The following is a 16,215-nucleotide window of genomic DNA, read 5'->3' on the forward strand; positions in this document are numbered from 1 at the left end:
CAAACTCTCTGTGCACGAGCTTTGCACCAAACCTGACCAGGAGCCTTCACCACAAGGGTGGGCAAGAACACTGCTCAGGGATCCCTCATCCACCTCTAACTGTCCCAAAACAGGCACTGCAGGTGCCTGAGGGCTGAGCCTTCCCCATGGGGAGCTGCCGCTGGCTCTGGCTCTGTTAAAAGGATGCTTCTCCAAACCCATTCCTCCAGTGAGACACAACCCAGGAGCAAAGTATTTGCACCAGTCCTGAGCCAAGTGAAAGAAAATTTTAAAACCCCGGAAATCACTGTTTTGTTTTCCAAGATTTTACTCGCCTCACTGTGAGCCAAACCAGGGGCTGGGGCAGCGATCAGAAGAGCCCCTCCTCAGTTGCCAGGGTGAGCAGGATGGCCTTGCAGGTGTTCTCAAAGAGGGCAGCTCTGTTCTGGGCCTCCCCCTTCTTCACCCAGTGGCGGTAGGTGCGGAAGGCGCAGGCGTCGATGAGCTTGCGGACGGGCTTGAGGGCGTAGGGGTCCCTGACCACCAGCTCCCTGGTCACCGACTTCACCAGCCGGTACTGGTAGTAAATCCTCACCGAGGCCAGCACGGTCAGGCAGATCACCTGGGGCACAGGGAACAGCCTGGCAGTCACAGGAATTCTCCCACAACAGCCTGGCAGTCAGGGGAATCCCCACAACAGCCTGGCATCCACAGGAATTCCCCCACAACAGCCTGGCATTCACAGGAATTCTCCCACAACAGCCTGGCATTCAGGGGAATTCTCCCACAACAGCCTGGCATTCAGGGGAATTCTCACACAACAGCCTGGCATTCAGGGGAATCCTCTCAACAGCCTGGGATTCAGAGGAATTCTCCCACAACAGCCTGGCATTCAGAGGAATCCCCACAACAGCCTGGCATTCATGGGAATTCTCCCACAAGAGCCTGGCAGTCAGGGGAATTCTCACACAACAGCCTGGCATTCAGGGGAATCCTCTCAACAGCCTGGGATTCAGAGGAATCCCCACAAGAGCCTGGCATTCATGGGAATTCTCCCACAACAGCCTGGCATTCAGGGGAATTCTCCCACAACAGCCTGGGATTCAGAGGAATTCTCCCACAACAGCCTGGCATTCATGGGAATTCTCCCACAACAGCCTGGCAGTCAGGGGAATCCCCACAATGGGGTGGTCCCAGTGCATCATCTCATGTGGGGGAGTCAGGAGGGAGCTCAGTGCCTGACACAGTTTAGTTCCTGCGGAGCTGACAAAGGGCAGGGGTTCATGCCAGAGAATCACAGAATCACAGCATGGTTTGAGTTAAAGGGGAACTTAAAGTCCATTTCTACTCCCTGCCACAGGCAGGGATGTCTTCGCCTATCCCAGGTTGCTCCAAGCCCTGTTCGACCTGACCTTGGACACTTCCAGGGATGGGGCAGCCACAGCTTCTTTGGGAAACCTCTGCCAGGGCCTCACCACCCTCACAGCCAAGAATTTCTTCCCACTATCCCATCTGACCGTGCCCTCTGGCAGTGAGAAGCCTGGGAAGCCATTCCCCCTTGCCCTGTCACTCCACCCCTTGTCCAAAGTCCCTCTCCAGCTCTCTAGGAGCCTCTTTAGGCAATGGAAGGGGCTCTAAGGTCTCCCTGGAGCCTTCTCTTCTCCAGGCTGAACTCTCCAGCTCTTTCAATTGTTATTTTTTGAGGTGAGAGGCAATTCCTCCCTTCTCCCTTAACTCCCTCCTGTCAGGGAGTGCCTGGTCTGCACCCAGGCTGCTGCATCCTCCCAAAACCCACCCCATCAGCCTTACCCAACCCCCAGTTTCTCCCAAACCCATCCCACTGCTGGTTCCTGCAGCTCCCAGCCTCATGCCCACCTTGAATTTGCGGAAGGGGCTGAAGTGCCGGACCTCCTCCACGTCGTACTGCTGGAAGAAGGGGTGTGCCAACGCCTCGCCCGCCGTGTACCGCTGCTGCGGGTCCACCACCAGGAACCGCGAGATCTGCAGGGGCACCCGCTCAGTTTGGGGTATCCCAGGGCTCTGCAGCACCCCCTCCACTCCAGGTTCTCCCAGCCCAAGCACTTACCAGGTCCTTGACCGTGTCGGAGCGGTCGTCCCACTCCGGGGAGCCGAACTGGTAATCGCCGTTCATGATCATGCGCAGCATCAGCATCTGCTTGCGGTGCCAGAAGGGCGGCGAGCCGGCCAGCAGGGTGTACATGATCACCCCGGTGCTCCACCTGTGGGCAGCCCACACGGAGCCTCCAGCGGCCCTGTGCCACCCCCGGGGCACCCAGCTGGATCTGCACCCCAGGGGCGGCCACGCCTGGAAAACCAGCAGGGAACTGCCCTGTGCGTGCCTGGGGAGCGGGGCTGAGCTCGCTGCTGGAGGGGGTTTGAGCTGAGCTGATGGGGAGCTGCTGCCTGGATGCTGCAGGAGGATCCCTTGAGATTGGAGTATTTGACCCTTGCAGAGTTTTTTAGGGAAGGGAGTGGGGAAGCCAGGCTGGATGACCTCAGGCACAGCTCAGGCTGTGCAGTGCCAGGTGTCCTGGCTCAGATTGGAAAGGGGATGAAATGCCCTGGTGTGTGTCACAACTCTGACAACTGCAGCCTGAAGCCACCAGAGGTGGTGGCAAAGTCCCTGCAGAGCTCTGGTGGGCTGCCCTGAGCTGGGTGCTCTCTCAGGGGCTGCACAATGTGTGTTTAAAACTTCCATGTCTTAGAGCTCAGCCTAAGTTGACTTCCATGAACAGAAAGTGTTGCTTGCCCTCCCACAGTGGGGCAAAGTGGGGAGATGGGCTTGTCCCCAGGCTGCTTCTCCCCCTGCTCTGTGCCAGAAACCCCTGGTGACCCAGACAGCCCCTCACAGCCACCAGTATTGACTTTTGGTGCATCATTTCATTCTTTCCAAACACTCAAACAGGTCCCCGTGGGCACAGTTCTGGCCATGCCTCAAACCACATGTGTGTGTTTATGGAACAGCTTCTCACTCACATATCCACCTCCTTCCCGTAGCCTTGGTGCTCATCATCCATGGAGCACTGCAGGATCTCAGGGGCCAGGTAGCCAGGAGTGCCACAGATCTCTGTGGGGACAGGGACACAGGACAGAGCATCAACCCAGGTGCCATTCCCACCCACCTCCAGGCAGCCCATGGTGGGATCTTTGCAGGGATGGTGCTCACAGGGAGAAATTGCAACCTGTGTGCATCTCACTGGTGACTTTTTTTGTGAATTATTGTGCCTAAAGAGTGAGGAAAAAAAATTATATAGATGATTGTGAGAGGGTATGCCTGTTGTTGGATATGTAGCTCATTGCATGTAGGAGTTGGGGGAAACAAGTAATGGGGATCAACTGGAGGAAAAAAGAAGTGGAATGGATTAGGATGGTTTTCCTAAAGAGCAGCAACATTTTCATGGCAAAGAGAGAGGCGTGGAAGCTGTGTGCAGGCAGAAACTGTGTGTGAGGACAGCAAAAGCAGCCAAACAGCACCAATTTGCACCCCCAGGGGAGGCTGGTGACAAGGAGAGAGTGGGGCTGGAAGAACTCACCAGCCCAGCATCCCCCCACCTCAACAGCCCCCTACCTTTGAGCTTCTCATTCTCGTTCAGCTGGCAGGAGAAGCCAAAGTCTGTCAGCTTGATGTTCATGTCATCATCCAGCAGGATGTTCTCTGGCTTCAGGTCCCGGTGGACGATGTTGATGGAGTGCAGGTACTGGATCACTTCCAGCAGCGCTCGCATGATCTTCCTGCGGATGGGGACAGCTCATTCCCTGTCCCACATACCCACTGGCACCATGATCCCAGGGAAGGGGACAGGGACAGTGCACAGGGACACAGCCCAGGGTGCTGTGCTCTCCCCTCAAGCCCACACTCTGCTCTTGCAAGGTGATTTTCACCCCTCTGCACCTGGCCTTACCTGGTTTCTTTCTCGCTCAAGGTGACTTTCTCAGTGAGGTAGTCAAAGAGCTCCCCTCGCTTCATCCTGCATGAGGGAGGGGAAACAGAGTCAGGCAGAGGCTGAGCTGCAACAGCAAACCAGCCCTGAGTCCCTGGGGAGGATTAATCAGGGATCTGTGCCCCTTAACAGCCCAAAATAACTGTCATGGGAAAGGGTAAAAATGCTTTTATATATTTCAGTAACATATCAGGCAGGAGGAGAAGAAGCTGTGTCTGGAGAGGGCAGGTTTTGGATAGAAACACAATTGTTAACGTTGGAAAAGGTCTTTAAGATCACCAAGTCCAACCATCAAAGATGGGTCAGGGATGGGGCTCTCCCAATGCCATTCCCCTGCTCTGACATCCACTGCACTGTCCTGGCATTGGGAATTGTGGCTTTGCAGACACCCTGGTCCCACTGAGCATATAAATAACCCTCAGGGATGCATGACACTCCCACCAAAGGTTACAGGGAAACCCGAGCAGTGCTGAGCCGCTGACAGAGGGAAAACAGTGCTGGCAGCAGAGCTGCAATGAGCTTGCAGTAATTAGGGCTTGATTCTACCTTAAGGGCTGCTTATCCCTCCACTTTGCCATTTTTGGGCCATAAAAAGTTGGGAACAATCTGCAGAGAGGAAGTGGGCCCAGGGTGCTGAGCCAGCTGGTACTTACAGGTCAAACACCAAGAAGAAGAACGTGTTGGATTCATAGCTGTCCTTCAGCTGGACTGTAATAAAGCACAGGGGCTGTGAGCACAGTGTTCCTGTCCATCAGTGGACTAAAAATCTGATTAAACTGCTAACTGAGTTAATGAGGAGCTGATCTTCACAAGTGTTGTGCTTGGGAGACAACACGGGGGGCACTGCTGGGGTGTGTGCGTGGAGGGAGAGCAAACAATGCTCTGAGCAGGCGCCCAGCATCATCCAGGGATTTCACCCCAAAAACCCTCAAGAAACTAACCTTGAGTGGATGCTCAAGGCCTGACTTACTGACGTTGGGGTGGCCCGAGACCTTGCGGAGGATGTCGATCTCCTTGGTGGTGGCTTCCCGCAGCTCCTGCACCTCCTTGGGAGAGATGTTCCCCGCCGTGATGTCGATGATCTTCACGGCGTATTCCTGCCTCGTGGTTTTGTGGATGCACCGCCGGACCACGCTGCTCACCCCCCTGCCAGGGACAACAGGGACAAAAGGGGGGTGGGTTCCATCCCTGCCTGCCCAGCCACCAGCACCTGGGCTGGCTGGGGTTTTCATGCACCAGCGGGTCTCGCTCTGTCACCCTGTCTCGGTGGGACAGAAGGTTTTGAGCTGATGGAAAGTGCTGTTCCATGCTATTTTTAGCCCCATGCTGCTGTGGGCCCTGTTTGTATCAGATTCCCAGGGAACACTGCTCCTATCTGGCACTGGAGGACATGAAACCAAAACAAGCCGCTTGCCAAAAATAAAGCTTTACCTGCCCAAAACCTCCTTCGGCTCATATTTTTCATAAAACTCCTTGGATGAGTTCCAGTCTGGTAGATCTTCTTCCTTGGTCATCTCTGGCTCCTGTCAGGCAGCACTCTGGGCTTGTCCAAGGGCAGGAAGGAGCTGCAAGGAAAAAAGAGCCAGGATGGGCACTCACTGCCCCCAGAGCTGGGATCATCAATCCCTTGTGGAAGGAAAAACACTGAGGAGGAAAGAAGAGAAGGAAGATCCCAGACCAACCAAAAGGAGTATTTTGCTGCTTGAAAAAGCCAAGCTCTGCCCTTGGGATGCTGCAGAGATCCCACTGGGAACAGGAGAAACCCCACTGGATTCCCTCATAGCCTGGCTGTCCCCAGGGGCAGAACCAGCCTGGCTGGGACCAAGGCTTTGGGAAATGCTGCAGCACCCCAAAATCTCATCCCTTCCCTCTGCCCAGCTCACAGCAGCAGCCTCCAGAAACACCACCCCACACCAACACCACCCCAAGTGGAATCTGGAAGCTGGAATCAGCCCCTGTTGTTTTTCTCTTTCTTTTCCTTATTATTTTTAAGATGACAAAGTTGTCTTTGGCTGAGAATGAAGAGGGGAAATAGTGTTTAAAGGGAACAGAAATGCACTCAGGAGGAAAAAGAGGTGGTGAGGGTCAGTGAAGCTGCAAGAAGGGCTGGGTAGGTCAGGGTGCAGGTGGGGACAGAGGGACTGGGGACAGTGGGAGCTGAGCTAGCGTGAGGACAGCAGCTCAAAGAGCTCCCTCAGCCACTCTGGTGTGGCTGCCAGCAGCCTCCACTACTCCTGAAAGGCTCTTGTCCCATTTCTTTTTCCTATTTCAGGCTTGGGGGTGGTGGGGGGGGGGTTATACAGCTTGTTTCTGTGCCCCTACACAGAGTCCAAGCAGATGGGATGGAAAGCACTTCTTACAAGCCTGGGCAGCAAAATTGTCCCTTCAGGATGACAGTTTGTTGCTGGGGAGGGGATGGAGGTGGGCAGGAGATCCCCAGTACTGTGAGCTTCCCTTCGCCCTCCTCTCAATAACTCTGCCAGGGCACTGGCAGCTCTAAGTCCATTTAAATCTCATTAGCAATGTGTTATCTGTCCTGACCTGGTTTTAAGGACCAAAGTGGTGTTTTGGGTGTCTGGCTGCTGCTGCCAGGGATGTCTAACACGGGCTGGAGCCATTTCTAAACAGACATGAGCTTAACTTACAAAATTTTAGTTGTTGGAAATACTGAGAGTAATGCCAAGCCAAACTGAAATCACAAAGGAGAGGCAGGACCAGGAAACAGGGAAAATAAAATATCTCTGAGGTGGGGGCGGGGGGGGAGGTAACCAAAATCTGATTATTTTTGAAAATCCAGGTCCTGGGGGTTGGTGCTGTGGGGAAGGGCTGGAAGCTGGGGAGCATCCGCGGAGCACTGCCGGGAGAAGCCTGGAATCTGCGTGCTGCCTTCTCCTGGGAGGGAAGAACCCGGGAGTTTGTTTAAAACACCCTGGAACTGTAAAAGCAGCAGGTGCAGGGCTCTAACGGGACTCTCTGGGTTCATCAGCAGGGTGCGAGGGGGGTCGAGAGGGGATTTTCTGCCGGGAGGAACGCCGAGGGTGAGGCGCTGGGCATCGCCCCCCGCCCGCAGCTGCCAAGCGGGGGGATCTCTGAGGAGGACAAAGATATTCAAATATCCATCGGGATAAACCCGCACAGCTCAAGAAAAAGCGAGCTTTTAGGCCGGCAGGGGAATGCGGCCCCTCTCCCTCAGCCCCGGGGCGCTCCAGCCCCGACCCTCCGCCGCTGACCCGGAGACAAAGAACGCTGAGCACGGGAGTTTTCCGGGGCAGGACCCCCCCTCAGAACCCTCCCTCAGCGCCGCCGGCTCCTCACCTCGCTGAGGGCAGCGCCGGGCTGGGCCCGGGCCTGCCGCCGGGAGCCGCCGGGAGCCGAGCGCTCAGGGCCGGCCGCTGCCGCCCGGCCCCGGAGAGAGCGCAGCGCGAGGTGGCAGCGGAGGGCGCCGGGCGGGCATGGCCGGGCAACGGGCAAGGGGGGGCCGGGGCCGCCCCGGAGCTGCGGCACTTCCCCGGTTTAACCCCTCCGCCGCCGAGCGCGGCGCGGCCCCGGCCGCTCCGCCCCGGGGGCGTTGCTGTGGCGCCGCCGGGAGCTGGGGCTGCGGGACGGGCTGGGAGCGCGGAGCCGGGGAATCGGGAGCCTTCAGAGCAGCCGGTCCCAGCACTGCCACCGTCAGCACCGAGCCGCTCTGTCCTCACCCAGCGCCCGGTCCGGGCGCCTCTTGGACACCTCCAGGGACGGTGACTCCACAACTTCGCTGGGAAATTATTCCAATGCCTGACCACCCCGTGGTTTTGTTTGTTTTTTCCTCCCCCTAATATCTAACCGAATCTCCCCTGTATCAGCTTACGGCCATTTCCTCTCGTCACAGAGTGGCCCAAATCTCCCACTGTTTTAACTTCAGTTTTTTTACCCCAGAAATGAGATGGGAGCTTGATCAGCAGAGACGAAGCTGCTCCTGTCACCAGGACAGGCAGTTCTGTCCTCATCGCCCCTGCGGGAGGTGACTCCTCTCCCTCCTGAACACTGATTTACTTTTCAGTTCCCAGAACTGCAGGTGAGAGGTGAAGTGCTTTAGGAACAGGCAGAACAGCCAACAGCACTTCAGGGAAAATACAGCATGCTAGGGAAAGTACTTTTAACAGGAACTGCACTTTTCAGAGCAGGATTATTCCCCACCACAGTTCCTGGTGGGAGCACAGCTTATCCAGGTTTTTCCATTGGCATCCAGGAGGGTGTTTACCAGCCCCAAGGATTTGAGCAGCAAGGATTTCAGTGGCTGCTCCCTCCAATGGGAAAAGAAGGGCTTGCACTTCGCATCAGTAAATACTTGAAAAATAACTATTATTTCCATGTAGCAGCAGTGGATTTGTCACGTGCCTGAGCCAGGCAGGAGGGAAGGCCACAGGCTCGTCCTCTCATGGTTCAGCCCTATTACAGCATGAAAAGAAACACCTGCACAACACCCTGCCAAAATCAATTCTCACCTCCTCACCCCTCTGCTCCAGCACTCAAACTCAACTAAAGCAAGGTACTTCTAGAGAGAGAAGTTTATTTATAGACATTACATAGATTCAACACAACAATCAGCAAAACCAGTTAAACCCACGTTAGCTCATTCTGCTTTATTATTCACTCTTCCATTTTGTGCTAAATTAAATTGCGGCTGCGGAGTTGGATCACATCAGAGGCAGCTATGGTAGGAGTCAAGCCACAGGGATAAAAGTGTGAATATATGAACTAACAAGATACCAGACAGCTTTAAACTTTATTACTGAAGCTTTTTGTTTTTCATTCATAGGTCAGTTCTTGCAAGATGATCTTCAGCAGCCTCCTTGTGCAGGCTTAGGCCAAACCTGAAAGGGAACGAGTTATCTCAGTGAGTTTTGGATCCCTGAATGGAAGGGTAAGGAGGTATCTCAGTAAATTCTGGATCCCTGAACGGAAGGTGTTTTCCCTGCCACAGGACAGATTTGTCAGGGTATTCCCCCTTCCCACATGCATTTGCTGGGATATGCTGAGCTGCAGACATCAGCACCGGTGCACAGCTGCCTCCTTCCTCCCAGGATAGGATGGTGTTGTAGTCCTTAGAGCTCTGCTAATGCCCCAAACGTGCTGCTGCCACTCTTCCAGTCATCTTCAATCCAGGCACCAGCACAAAACATCAGGAATTCACCCTCTCTCCACCCCAACAGCACCCAAGCACAAAGCCCAACAGAACAGCAGCTGCTTTTACCTGACTTCAGAGCACCTTCATCAGTCCCCAGCTGGATCAAACCCCCAGGACATCATTCCCATGATACTTTTACTGATTATCCCATTTAACAGTGTACTTACCATTGGCAACCCTGCACTGCTTGAGCACCTCGCTGAAGCCCTCGCACAGCTTGAGGTCAGTCTGGTTCTGGGCACACTCCAGGAATTGTTTAATCTCATACTGGCAAGGACCATACTGCTGCTGCTGGGCAGCCTGAGCAGCCTGGGGCTCCTGAAACACCAAATGGCTCTGTAAGGACCCTTCCAACAAAGCCAAACCACCCCCTCACTGCTTGCTGAGGGTTCTTCCCTGCATTCTGGTCAAACTCTCAATTTTTTTAATGGAGGAAAAATGAAGGGCTAAAATACAAAACAGTTTTCCAGCAGAAGAATGCCACATTCAGAGCAGTTTTTAAAATTACAAACACTTGAGTGATTTTGATACATTCAGGTAATTCTGGATAGCACCTGAGCAAAAGTCTCCCCAACATCAGACCTGAAACATGGAAGTCCTGCCTGAATCAGAGGAATACAGCAGAAAATAACACCAACACCTTGCCACACATCCCTCTGAACTCTTTATAAGATGACTCATGGTGAGTTACCTTGGAGATTCAGTCTGTAGCTACAGACTATATTTTTTTATATATATAGTCTATATAAAGACTTTAAGCATCCCAGCTGTGACTCATGTGGTGTTTAAGGCTCCAGCAACTCCCTCAGCCCACGTGGAGCTGAGCTGCCATCGGTCAGTGTCCAGCTGTGCTCCCCCTCACCTGGTAAGTGATATCAGGCCTGGCAGCTTCGGAGCTGCCCCCTCCACTGAATCCTCCAGTGATGGCATGGCCGATGGTGTGTCCCACGGCCGAGCCCACGGCCACCCCGGCAGCAGTTGTGGCCATCTGGGCCATCAGCCCCGGCTGCTTCGGGGCCGGGGCCGCCACGGCGGAAGGCGGAGCCGCTGCAGGGACAGCGGCCTGAGGAGCCGGTGATGGAGACGGGGCTCTCCTCGGGGGTGCCCGGCTGCGGGGACACAAAGAGAAACATCACTTCATCATCATCATGCCAAACCATGCCGGGCAGAGGCCACGTGGCCGCAGGGCCAGGAGTTCACCGCTCCTCCTGAGGCACGGAATGTCCCGAGCTGGAAGGGACACGCAGTGTCACAGAGTGCGCTGCACAGGAGGCCCCAGGATCACGCTGCGATTACACACACCCCTGTTACACGCTGAAGGAATGAACTCGGTGTTCTGCTGAGCGCCTTATGCAAGACAAGGTCAGGATTACAGGCTTCTTTCTGCCTGCTTATTCCCCAGCTCACACAGCTGTCTTGGAGAAAAATACAGTTTGACCCAAAAGCGGTTGATTACCATGGTGTTGGTGTCCAGGCCCTGCGGCCGAGCAGACCCAACTCCATGCCCCAAATCGCCCAACCCCGCTCCGCGAACCCATAGCCAGCCCAGCTCAAACCAGCCGGGCGCTGCCACCACCCCGGTGCGTCACCCGCCCGCACAATGGCGGCCAGGCCACTGCGGCCTGCGCGGGGGAGACGAGAGAAGGAGAGGGGGGCCCGGCCGCCCTCACCTAGCGGGGGACGCCACGCGGGACGTGCGGCTGCGGTTGCCCCTGGGCATGGCGGCGGGAAGCGGGAGGAAGGCCCGAGCGGCGCGGAGGGAACCGGAGGAAGCCCCGAGCGGCGCGGCCTGGCCCGACACCCTCACGCCGCCTCTGAAGGTCACCGCGTGCTGCGTCACTTCCGGAACGCCGCGCGTGGGGCGGGGCTGCGCCGGGGCCACGCCCCTTCTGCCCGCCTGAGGCGCCGCGCGGGAGCGGCCGCGATGGCGGCGGGAGCGGCGGTCACAATGGAGAAATAAACACCTAAACTGCGGTTAAACCCGTGCTTGGGGGGCTGTTGGTCATAATAAACGTTTAAATAGCGATAGACCAGCATGTGCCGGATTTTCAACCACAGTAAGCACCTAAATTGTGATAAATACGCGCGCGCAGGATCCTCGGTCACAATGAGCGCTTATATCGTGATAAACCTGCCTTTGTAGGATCCTCAAACACCGAAATAGTGTTAAGCCCTCGCCTTTGTGGGACTTTCTGCCACAATACGCACCTACATGGCGATAAATCCGCTCTTGTAGGATCCTGAGCCACAATAAACACCTACATCTGTGAGGGATCATCGGTATCAATAAACACCTAAATCTGTGAGGGACCATCGGTCTCAATAAACACCTAAATCTGTGAGGAACTATCGGTATCAATAAACACCTACATCTGTGAGGGACCATCGGTATCAATGAACACCTAAATCTGTGAGGAACTATCGGTATCAATAAACACCTAAATCTGTGAGGGACCATCGGTCTCAATAAACACCTAAATCTGTGAGGGATCATCGGTATCAATAAACACCTAAATCTGTGAGGGATCATCCGTATCAATAAACACCTACATCTGTGAGGGACCATCGGTCTCAATAAACACCTAAATCTGTGAGGAACTATCGGTATCAATAAACACCTACATCTGTGAGGGACCATCGGTATCGATAAACACCTAAATCTGTGAGGGACTATGGGTATCGATAAACACCTAAATCTGTGAGGGACTATGGGTATCAATAAACACCTAAATCTGTGAGGAACTATCGGTATCAATAAACACCTAAATCTGTGAGGGACTATGGGTATCGATAAACACCTAAATCTGTGAGGGATCATCGGTATCAATAAACACCTAAATCTGTGAGGAACCATCGGTATCAATAAACACCTAAATCTGTGAGGAACCATCGGTATCAATAAACACCTAAATCTGTGAGGGATCATCGGTATCAATAAACACCTAAATCTGTGAGGAGCCATCGGTATCAATAAACACCTAAATCTGTGAGGAGCCATCGGTATCAATAAACACCTAAATCTGTGAGGGATCATCGGTATCAATAAACACCTAAATCTGTGAGGAACCATCGGTATCAATGAACACCTAAATCTGTGAGGGACTATGGGTATCAATAAACACCTAAATCTGTGAGGGATCATCGGTCTCAATAAACACCTAAAGCACAATAAACCTGCACCCGTGGCACCTTCAGTCACAATAAACACCCAACGTGCTGTGGAAAATGTTCCAGCCTTCAGGGAATCCTTCTCTGTGGAAAAGGAGCCTCCAAAAGCCTCTCGGAATTGAGTCCTTCGGTGGAGTTACAGATTTTATTTTATTTCTCTGGACTCATGGGATCCTCTCTCTGGAGCAGAAAGGGGATCCCATGGATCCGTAGAAATTTCTCCAAGGGGTGCCAGAGCATGAGACTGGATTATTTTCGGTGATGCCCAGCAACAGGACGAGAAGCGATGGCCATAAACTAAAACACAACAAGTTCCCCCTCAATACGAGAAAGAATTTCATTACGTTGAGGGCAGCAGAGCTCTGAACCTGCAGTGTCCCTCTCTGGAGACATTCCAACCCCACCTGCATGTGTTCCTTGGATGATGTCCAGAAGTCCCTTCCAACCCCAACCATTCTGTGATTCTGTGATTTTCACCCCAAAAAAGAAGCGAGGGTCCCTCCTGCCCCCTCATCCCCACCCAGGGGCTGAGTCTCCTTGCTTTAGAGACACTGTCTACTTGAAGAAATGAATTTCTAAATTAATTTATTAACTATTGTATTAATGAAGCTGTTTCTATACACAGCAGACACGATAAAGGGATACCACAGTCAACAGTTAATTCACGACAAAAAAATTGCTTGTTGGCAGTTTCTTCACTTAAAAAGAGGTGAAAGACTGGGAATTTCAACATCTTTTGCATCAGGGGATGTAACTGTTGCCTGATGAAAGAAGTGCTAACGTTGTGAGTTTACAGAGCAGAAGTACAGCTCAGAAAAGCAGTTGCTGATGAGAGAATTGTCAGGAGATAAATACAAATGATAAACCACGTTCAGAATAGGGACATCTGCAGGAGCTCAGACCTCTGGTGTTGCTGCAGGAGAGCTTCTCCTCCCTGGCTCTTGGCCTCTCTCCATCTCTGAGAGCAAATCACAGCATAGAAAGCACGAGTTATAATTTTGCTTTTCTAGAGTTCAAGCAACTCCTTTCTTAATGAGTGGTTTTCTCAATAGTTTTTAATGAATAGTTTTCAATTTTCCCTCTTTTTTTTTTTTTTTATTTTGCTGGCAGAGCAATTCTTGACGCTTGAAGTCACTTTGTGACCGCGTCCCTCTTGGATTTGTTTTGTTTTGCAGAACAATGAGGGCAGGATGGCACTGCAGGCGGGATGAATGCTGCCATTGTGCTTTGTCCTCCTGCTTTCCTTGGGAAAACTCCAGAGCTCCCTTTTGTACCGGCTCACCCTCACATCTGCTGATGCCACAGTGCACAAGGATTTGGGGAAGGGCACAAGAACCAGTAGCTGGTGGCCATCCCAAAAAAAACAACTAATGGTGGTTGTGGTGATGTTCACAGCGAGCAAAGGTGGTTTATTTTCACCTGCCATGACTTTTATGTGGGTACACCACAGGGATTAAGTGCTTCTTTAACCACCAGCCAGGTGTTGATGCTTCTTTTGATAGAAACCTGCGAAATAAAGAAGATCCAGCCCTGATTTTGGGGTGTCTGTCTGATTGTGACCCAGTGTGGCAGAATGGGATCGCAGATCTGGGAAATAAGCGATGAAATCCCATTGCTCAAGTGCAAGGCTGAGCGAGCCCTGGGGGAATCCAGCAGCAGCTGCTCCTGAGCCAAGTGGAGCACGAGGCTGCGGTGTGAAAATCAAATAGATTTAATAGATTTAACAGATTTCTTCTATTGTCAGTCCAAATGGCACATCCCAGACAACCTCGTGGTGAGTCGGGGAGTGGAACAGGCCCTCTGCACACCAGACGGGCTCTGTGCAGGATGTGGGAGTCTGCGGCATTCTGCCCAAAATCTTCTGACGGAAGATCACCTGGAGAACGGGGCTGAGCTCCGGTGAAGCGACACATCCTCCCCGAGGGTCACGTCAGCCGGGAAGACTTTTTCCCGTTTTACAGAACTGCCCGGTTTCCCCTGCATCCCAGATTGGAGGGAAAAAACGCGAGGAAAAGCCCATTCTCCTTTTGGAAAAACCCATTTTCCTGCTGGAAAAGCCCGTTTTCCTTTTGGAAAAGACCATTTTCCTGCTGGAAAAGCCCGTTTTCCCTCTGAAAAAGCCCGGTTTCCCGCTGGAAAAGCCCGTTTTCCTTTTGGAAAAGCCCGTTTTCCTGCTGGAAGAGCCCGTTTTCCCTCTGAAAAAGCCCATTTTCCCGCTGAAAAAGCCCGTTTTCCCTCTGAAAAAGCCCGTTTTCCCGCTGAAAAAGCTCATTTTTCTGCTGAAAAAGCCCGTTTTCCCTCTGGAAAAGCCCGTTTTCCTGCTGGAAAAGCCCGTTTTCCCTCTGGAAAAGCCCGTTTTCCTGCTGGAAAAGCCCGTTTTCCCGCTGGAAAAGCCCGTTTTCCCTCTGAAAAAGCCCGGTTTCCCGCTGGAAAAGCCCGTTTTCCTGCTGGAAAAGCCCGTTTTCCCTCTGGAAAAGCCCGTTTTCCTGCTGGAAAAGCCCGTTTTCCTGCTGGAAAAGCCCGTTTTCCCGCTGGAAAAGCCCGTTTTCCTGCTGGAAAAGCCCGTTTTCCTGCTGGAATAGCCCGTTTTCCCTCTGGAAAAGCCCGTTTTCCCTCTGAAAAAGCCCGGTTTCCCGCTGGAAAAGCCCGTTTTCCTTTTGGAAAAGCCCGTTTTCCTGCTGGAAGAGCCCGTTTTCCCTCTGAAAAAGCCCATTATCCCGCTGAAAAAGCCCGTTTTCCCTCTGAAAAAGCCCGTTTTCCCGCTGAAAAAGCTCGTTTTTCTGCTGAAAAAGCCCGTTTTCCCTCTGGAAAAGCCCGTTTTCCCGCTGGAAAAGCCCGTTTTCCTGCTGGAAAAGCCCGTTTTCCTGCTGGAAAAGCCCGTTTTCCCGCTGGAAAAGCCCGTTTTCCTGCTGGAAAAGCCCGTTTTCCTGCTGGAATAGCCCGTTTTCCCTCTGGAAAAGCCCGTTTTCCCTCTGAAAAAGCCCGGTTTCCCGCTGGAAAAGCCCGTTTTCCTTTTGGAAAAGCCCGTTTTCCTGCTGGAAGAGCCCGTTTTCCCTCTGAAAAAGCCCATTATCCCGCTGAAAAAGCCCGTTTTCCCTCTGAAAAAGCCCGTTTTCCCGCTGAAAAAGCTCGTTTTTCTGCTGAAAAAGCCCGTTTTCCCTCTGGAAAAGCCCGTTTTCCTGCTGGAAAAGCCCGTTTTCCCGCTGGAAAAGCCCGTTTTCCTGCTGGAAAAGCCCGTTTTCCTGCTGGAAAAGCCCATTTTCCTGCTGGAATAGCCCGTTTTCCCTCTGGAAAAGCCCGTTTTCCCGCTGAAAAAGCCCGTTTTCCTGCTGGAATAGCCCGTTTTCCCGCTGGAAAAGCCCGTTTTCCTGCTGGAAAAGCCCGTTTTCCCTCTGGAAAAGCCCGTTTTCCTGCTGGAAAAGCCCGTTTTCCCTCTGGAAAAGCCCGTTTTCCTGCTGGAATAGCCCATTTTCCTGCTGGAATAGCCCGTTTTCCCTCTGAAAAAGCCCATTTTCCTGCTGGAAAAGCCCGTTTTCCCTCTGAAAAAGCCCGTTTTCCCGCTGGAAAAGCCCGTTTTCCTGCTGGAAAAGCCCGTTTTCCCCGCTGGAAAAGCCCGTTTTCCTGCTGGAAAAGCCCGTTTTCCCTCTGGAAAAGCCCGTTTTCCCTCTGGAAAAGCCCGTTTTCCTGCTGGAAAAGCCCAGTTTTCTGGCTGGCCTCAGGCGGCGCGGCGTGAGGGGGCTCTGCCGTGGCCCCCGGCGGCCGCCAGGGGGCGCCGTGCCACGCCCCCCCCGCCCCCCTCCCCGGCCTGACGTGACGTCGTCGCGAGGCGCCACGTCCGGCGCGAGCGGCGAGGGGCGGGGCCAGCGCGGGGGGGAGGCTGAGGGGGGGTCGTGGCGCGCCCGCCCGGCCAGCCAATGAGGGGCGCGCGCGCGTGCGCGG

General features: G+C 53.5%; 2 protein-coding genes across 2 annotated transcripts; both read right to left on the bottom strand.

The window, feature by feature from the left end:
* Positions 1–289: 289 nt before the first annotated feature.
* PHKG1 (phosphorylase kinase catalytic subunit gamma 1) lies at positions 290–7,391 on the bottom strand. The gene is made up of 10 exons (XM_068210331.1): positions 7,257–7,391; positions 5,373–5,506; positions 4,912–5,087; positions 4,595–4,649; positions 3,903–3,968; positions 3,569–3,732; positions 2,977–3,067; positions 2,066–2,219; positions 1,855–1,980; positions 290–601 (listed from the first exon to the last, which is right to left on the bottom strand). The coding sequence occupies exons 2-10, from the start codon at positions 5,453–5,455 to the stop codon at positions 350–352; spliced, it is 1,167 nt and encodes a 388-aa protein (XP_068066432.1). The 5' UTR covers positions 5,456–5,506; positions 7,257–7,391; the 3' UTR covers positions 290–349.
* Positions 7,392–8,473: 1,082 nt separating this feature from the next.
* Positions 8,474–10,898, bottom strand: CHCHD2 (coiled-coil-helix-coiled-coil-helix domain containing 2). The gene is made up of 5 exons (XM_068210334.1): positions 10,873–10,898; positions 10,779–10,840; positions 9,971–10,217; positions 9,276–9,426; positions 8,474–8,794 (listed from the first exon to the last, which is right to left on the bottom strand). The coding sequence occupies exons 2-5, from the start codon at positions 10,826–10,828 to the stop codon at positions 8,784–8,786; spliced, it is 459 nt and encodes a 152-aa protein (XP_068066435.1). The 5' UTR covers positions 10,829–10,840; positions 10,873–10,898; the 3' UTR covers positions 8,474–8,783.
* Between the last annotated feature and the right edge of the window lie 5,317 nt (positions 10,899–16,215).

Source organism: Anomalospiza imberbis, chromosome 20 (genome assembly GCF_031753505.1).
Source record: "Anomalospiza imberbis isolate Cuckoo-Finch-1a 21T00152 chromosome 20, ASM3175350v1, whole genome shotgun sequence".
Lineage (NCBI taxonomy): Eukaryota > Metazoa > Chordata > Aves > Passeriformes > Viduidae > Anomalospiza > Anomalospiza imberbis.

What these genes read in the sequence shown, in the direction of transcription:
- PHKG1 (XM_068210331.1), bottom strand. Translation starts at nt 5,455, where the DNA reads ATGACCAAGGAAGAAGATCTACCAGACTGGAACTCATCCAAGGAGTTT. An exon ending in TTGAGCGAGAAAGAAACCAG is followed by an intron (nt 3,733 to 3,902) that starts GTAAGGCCAGGT and finishes CCCCATCCGCAG; the next exon opens with GAAGATCATGCGAGCGCTGC. An exon ending in CGAGAATGAGAAGCTCAAAG is followed by an intron (nt 3,068 to 3,568) that starts GTAGGGGGCTGT and finishes CTGTCCCCACAG; the next exon opens with AGATCTGTGGCACTCCTGGC.
- CHCHD2 (XM_068210334.1), bottom strand. Translation starts at nt 10,828, where the DNA reads ATGCCCAGGGGCAACCGCAGCCGCACGTCCCGCGTGGCGTCCCCCGCT. An exon ending in CGCGTGGCGTCCCCCGCTAG is followed by an intron (nt 10,218 to 10,778) that starts GTGAGGGCGGCC and finishes GTGTCCCCGCAG; the next exon opens with CCGGGCACCCCCGAGGAGAG. An exon ending in GGCCTGATATCACTTACCAG is followed by an intron (nt 9,427 to 9,970) that starts GTGAGGGGGAGC and finishes TTGGTGTTTCAG; the next exon opens with GAGCCCCAGGCTGCTCAGGC.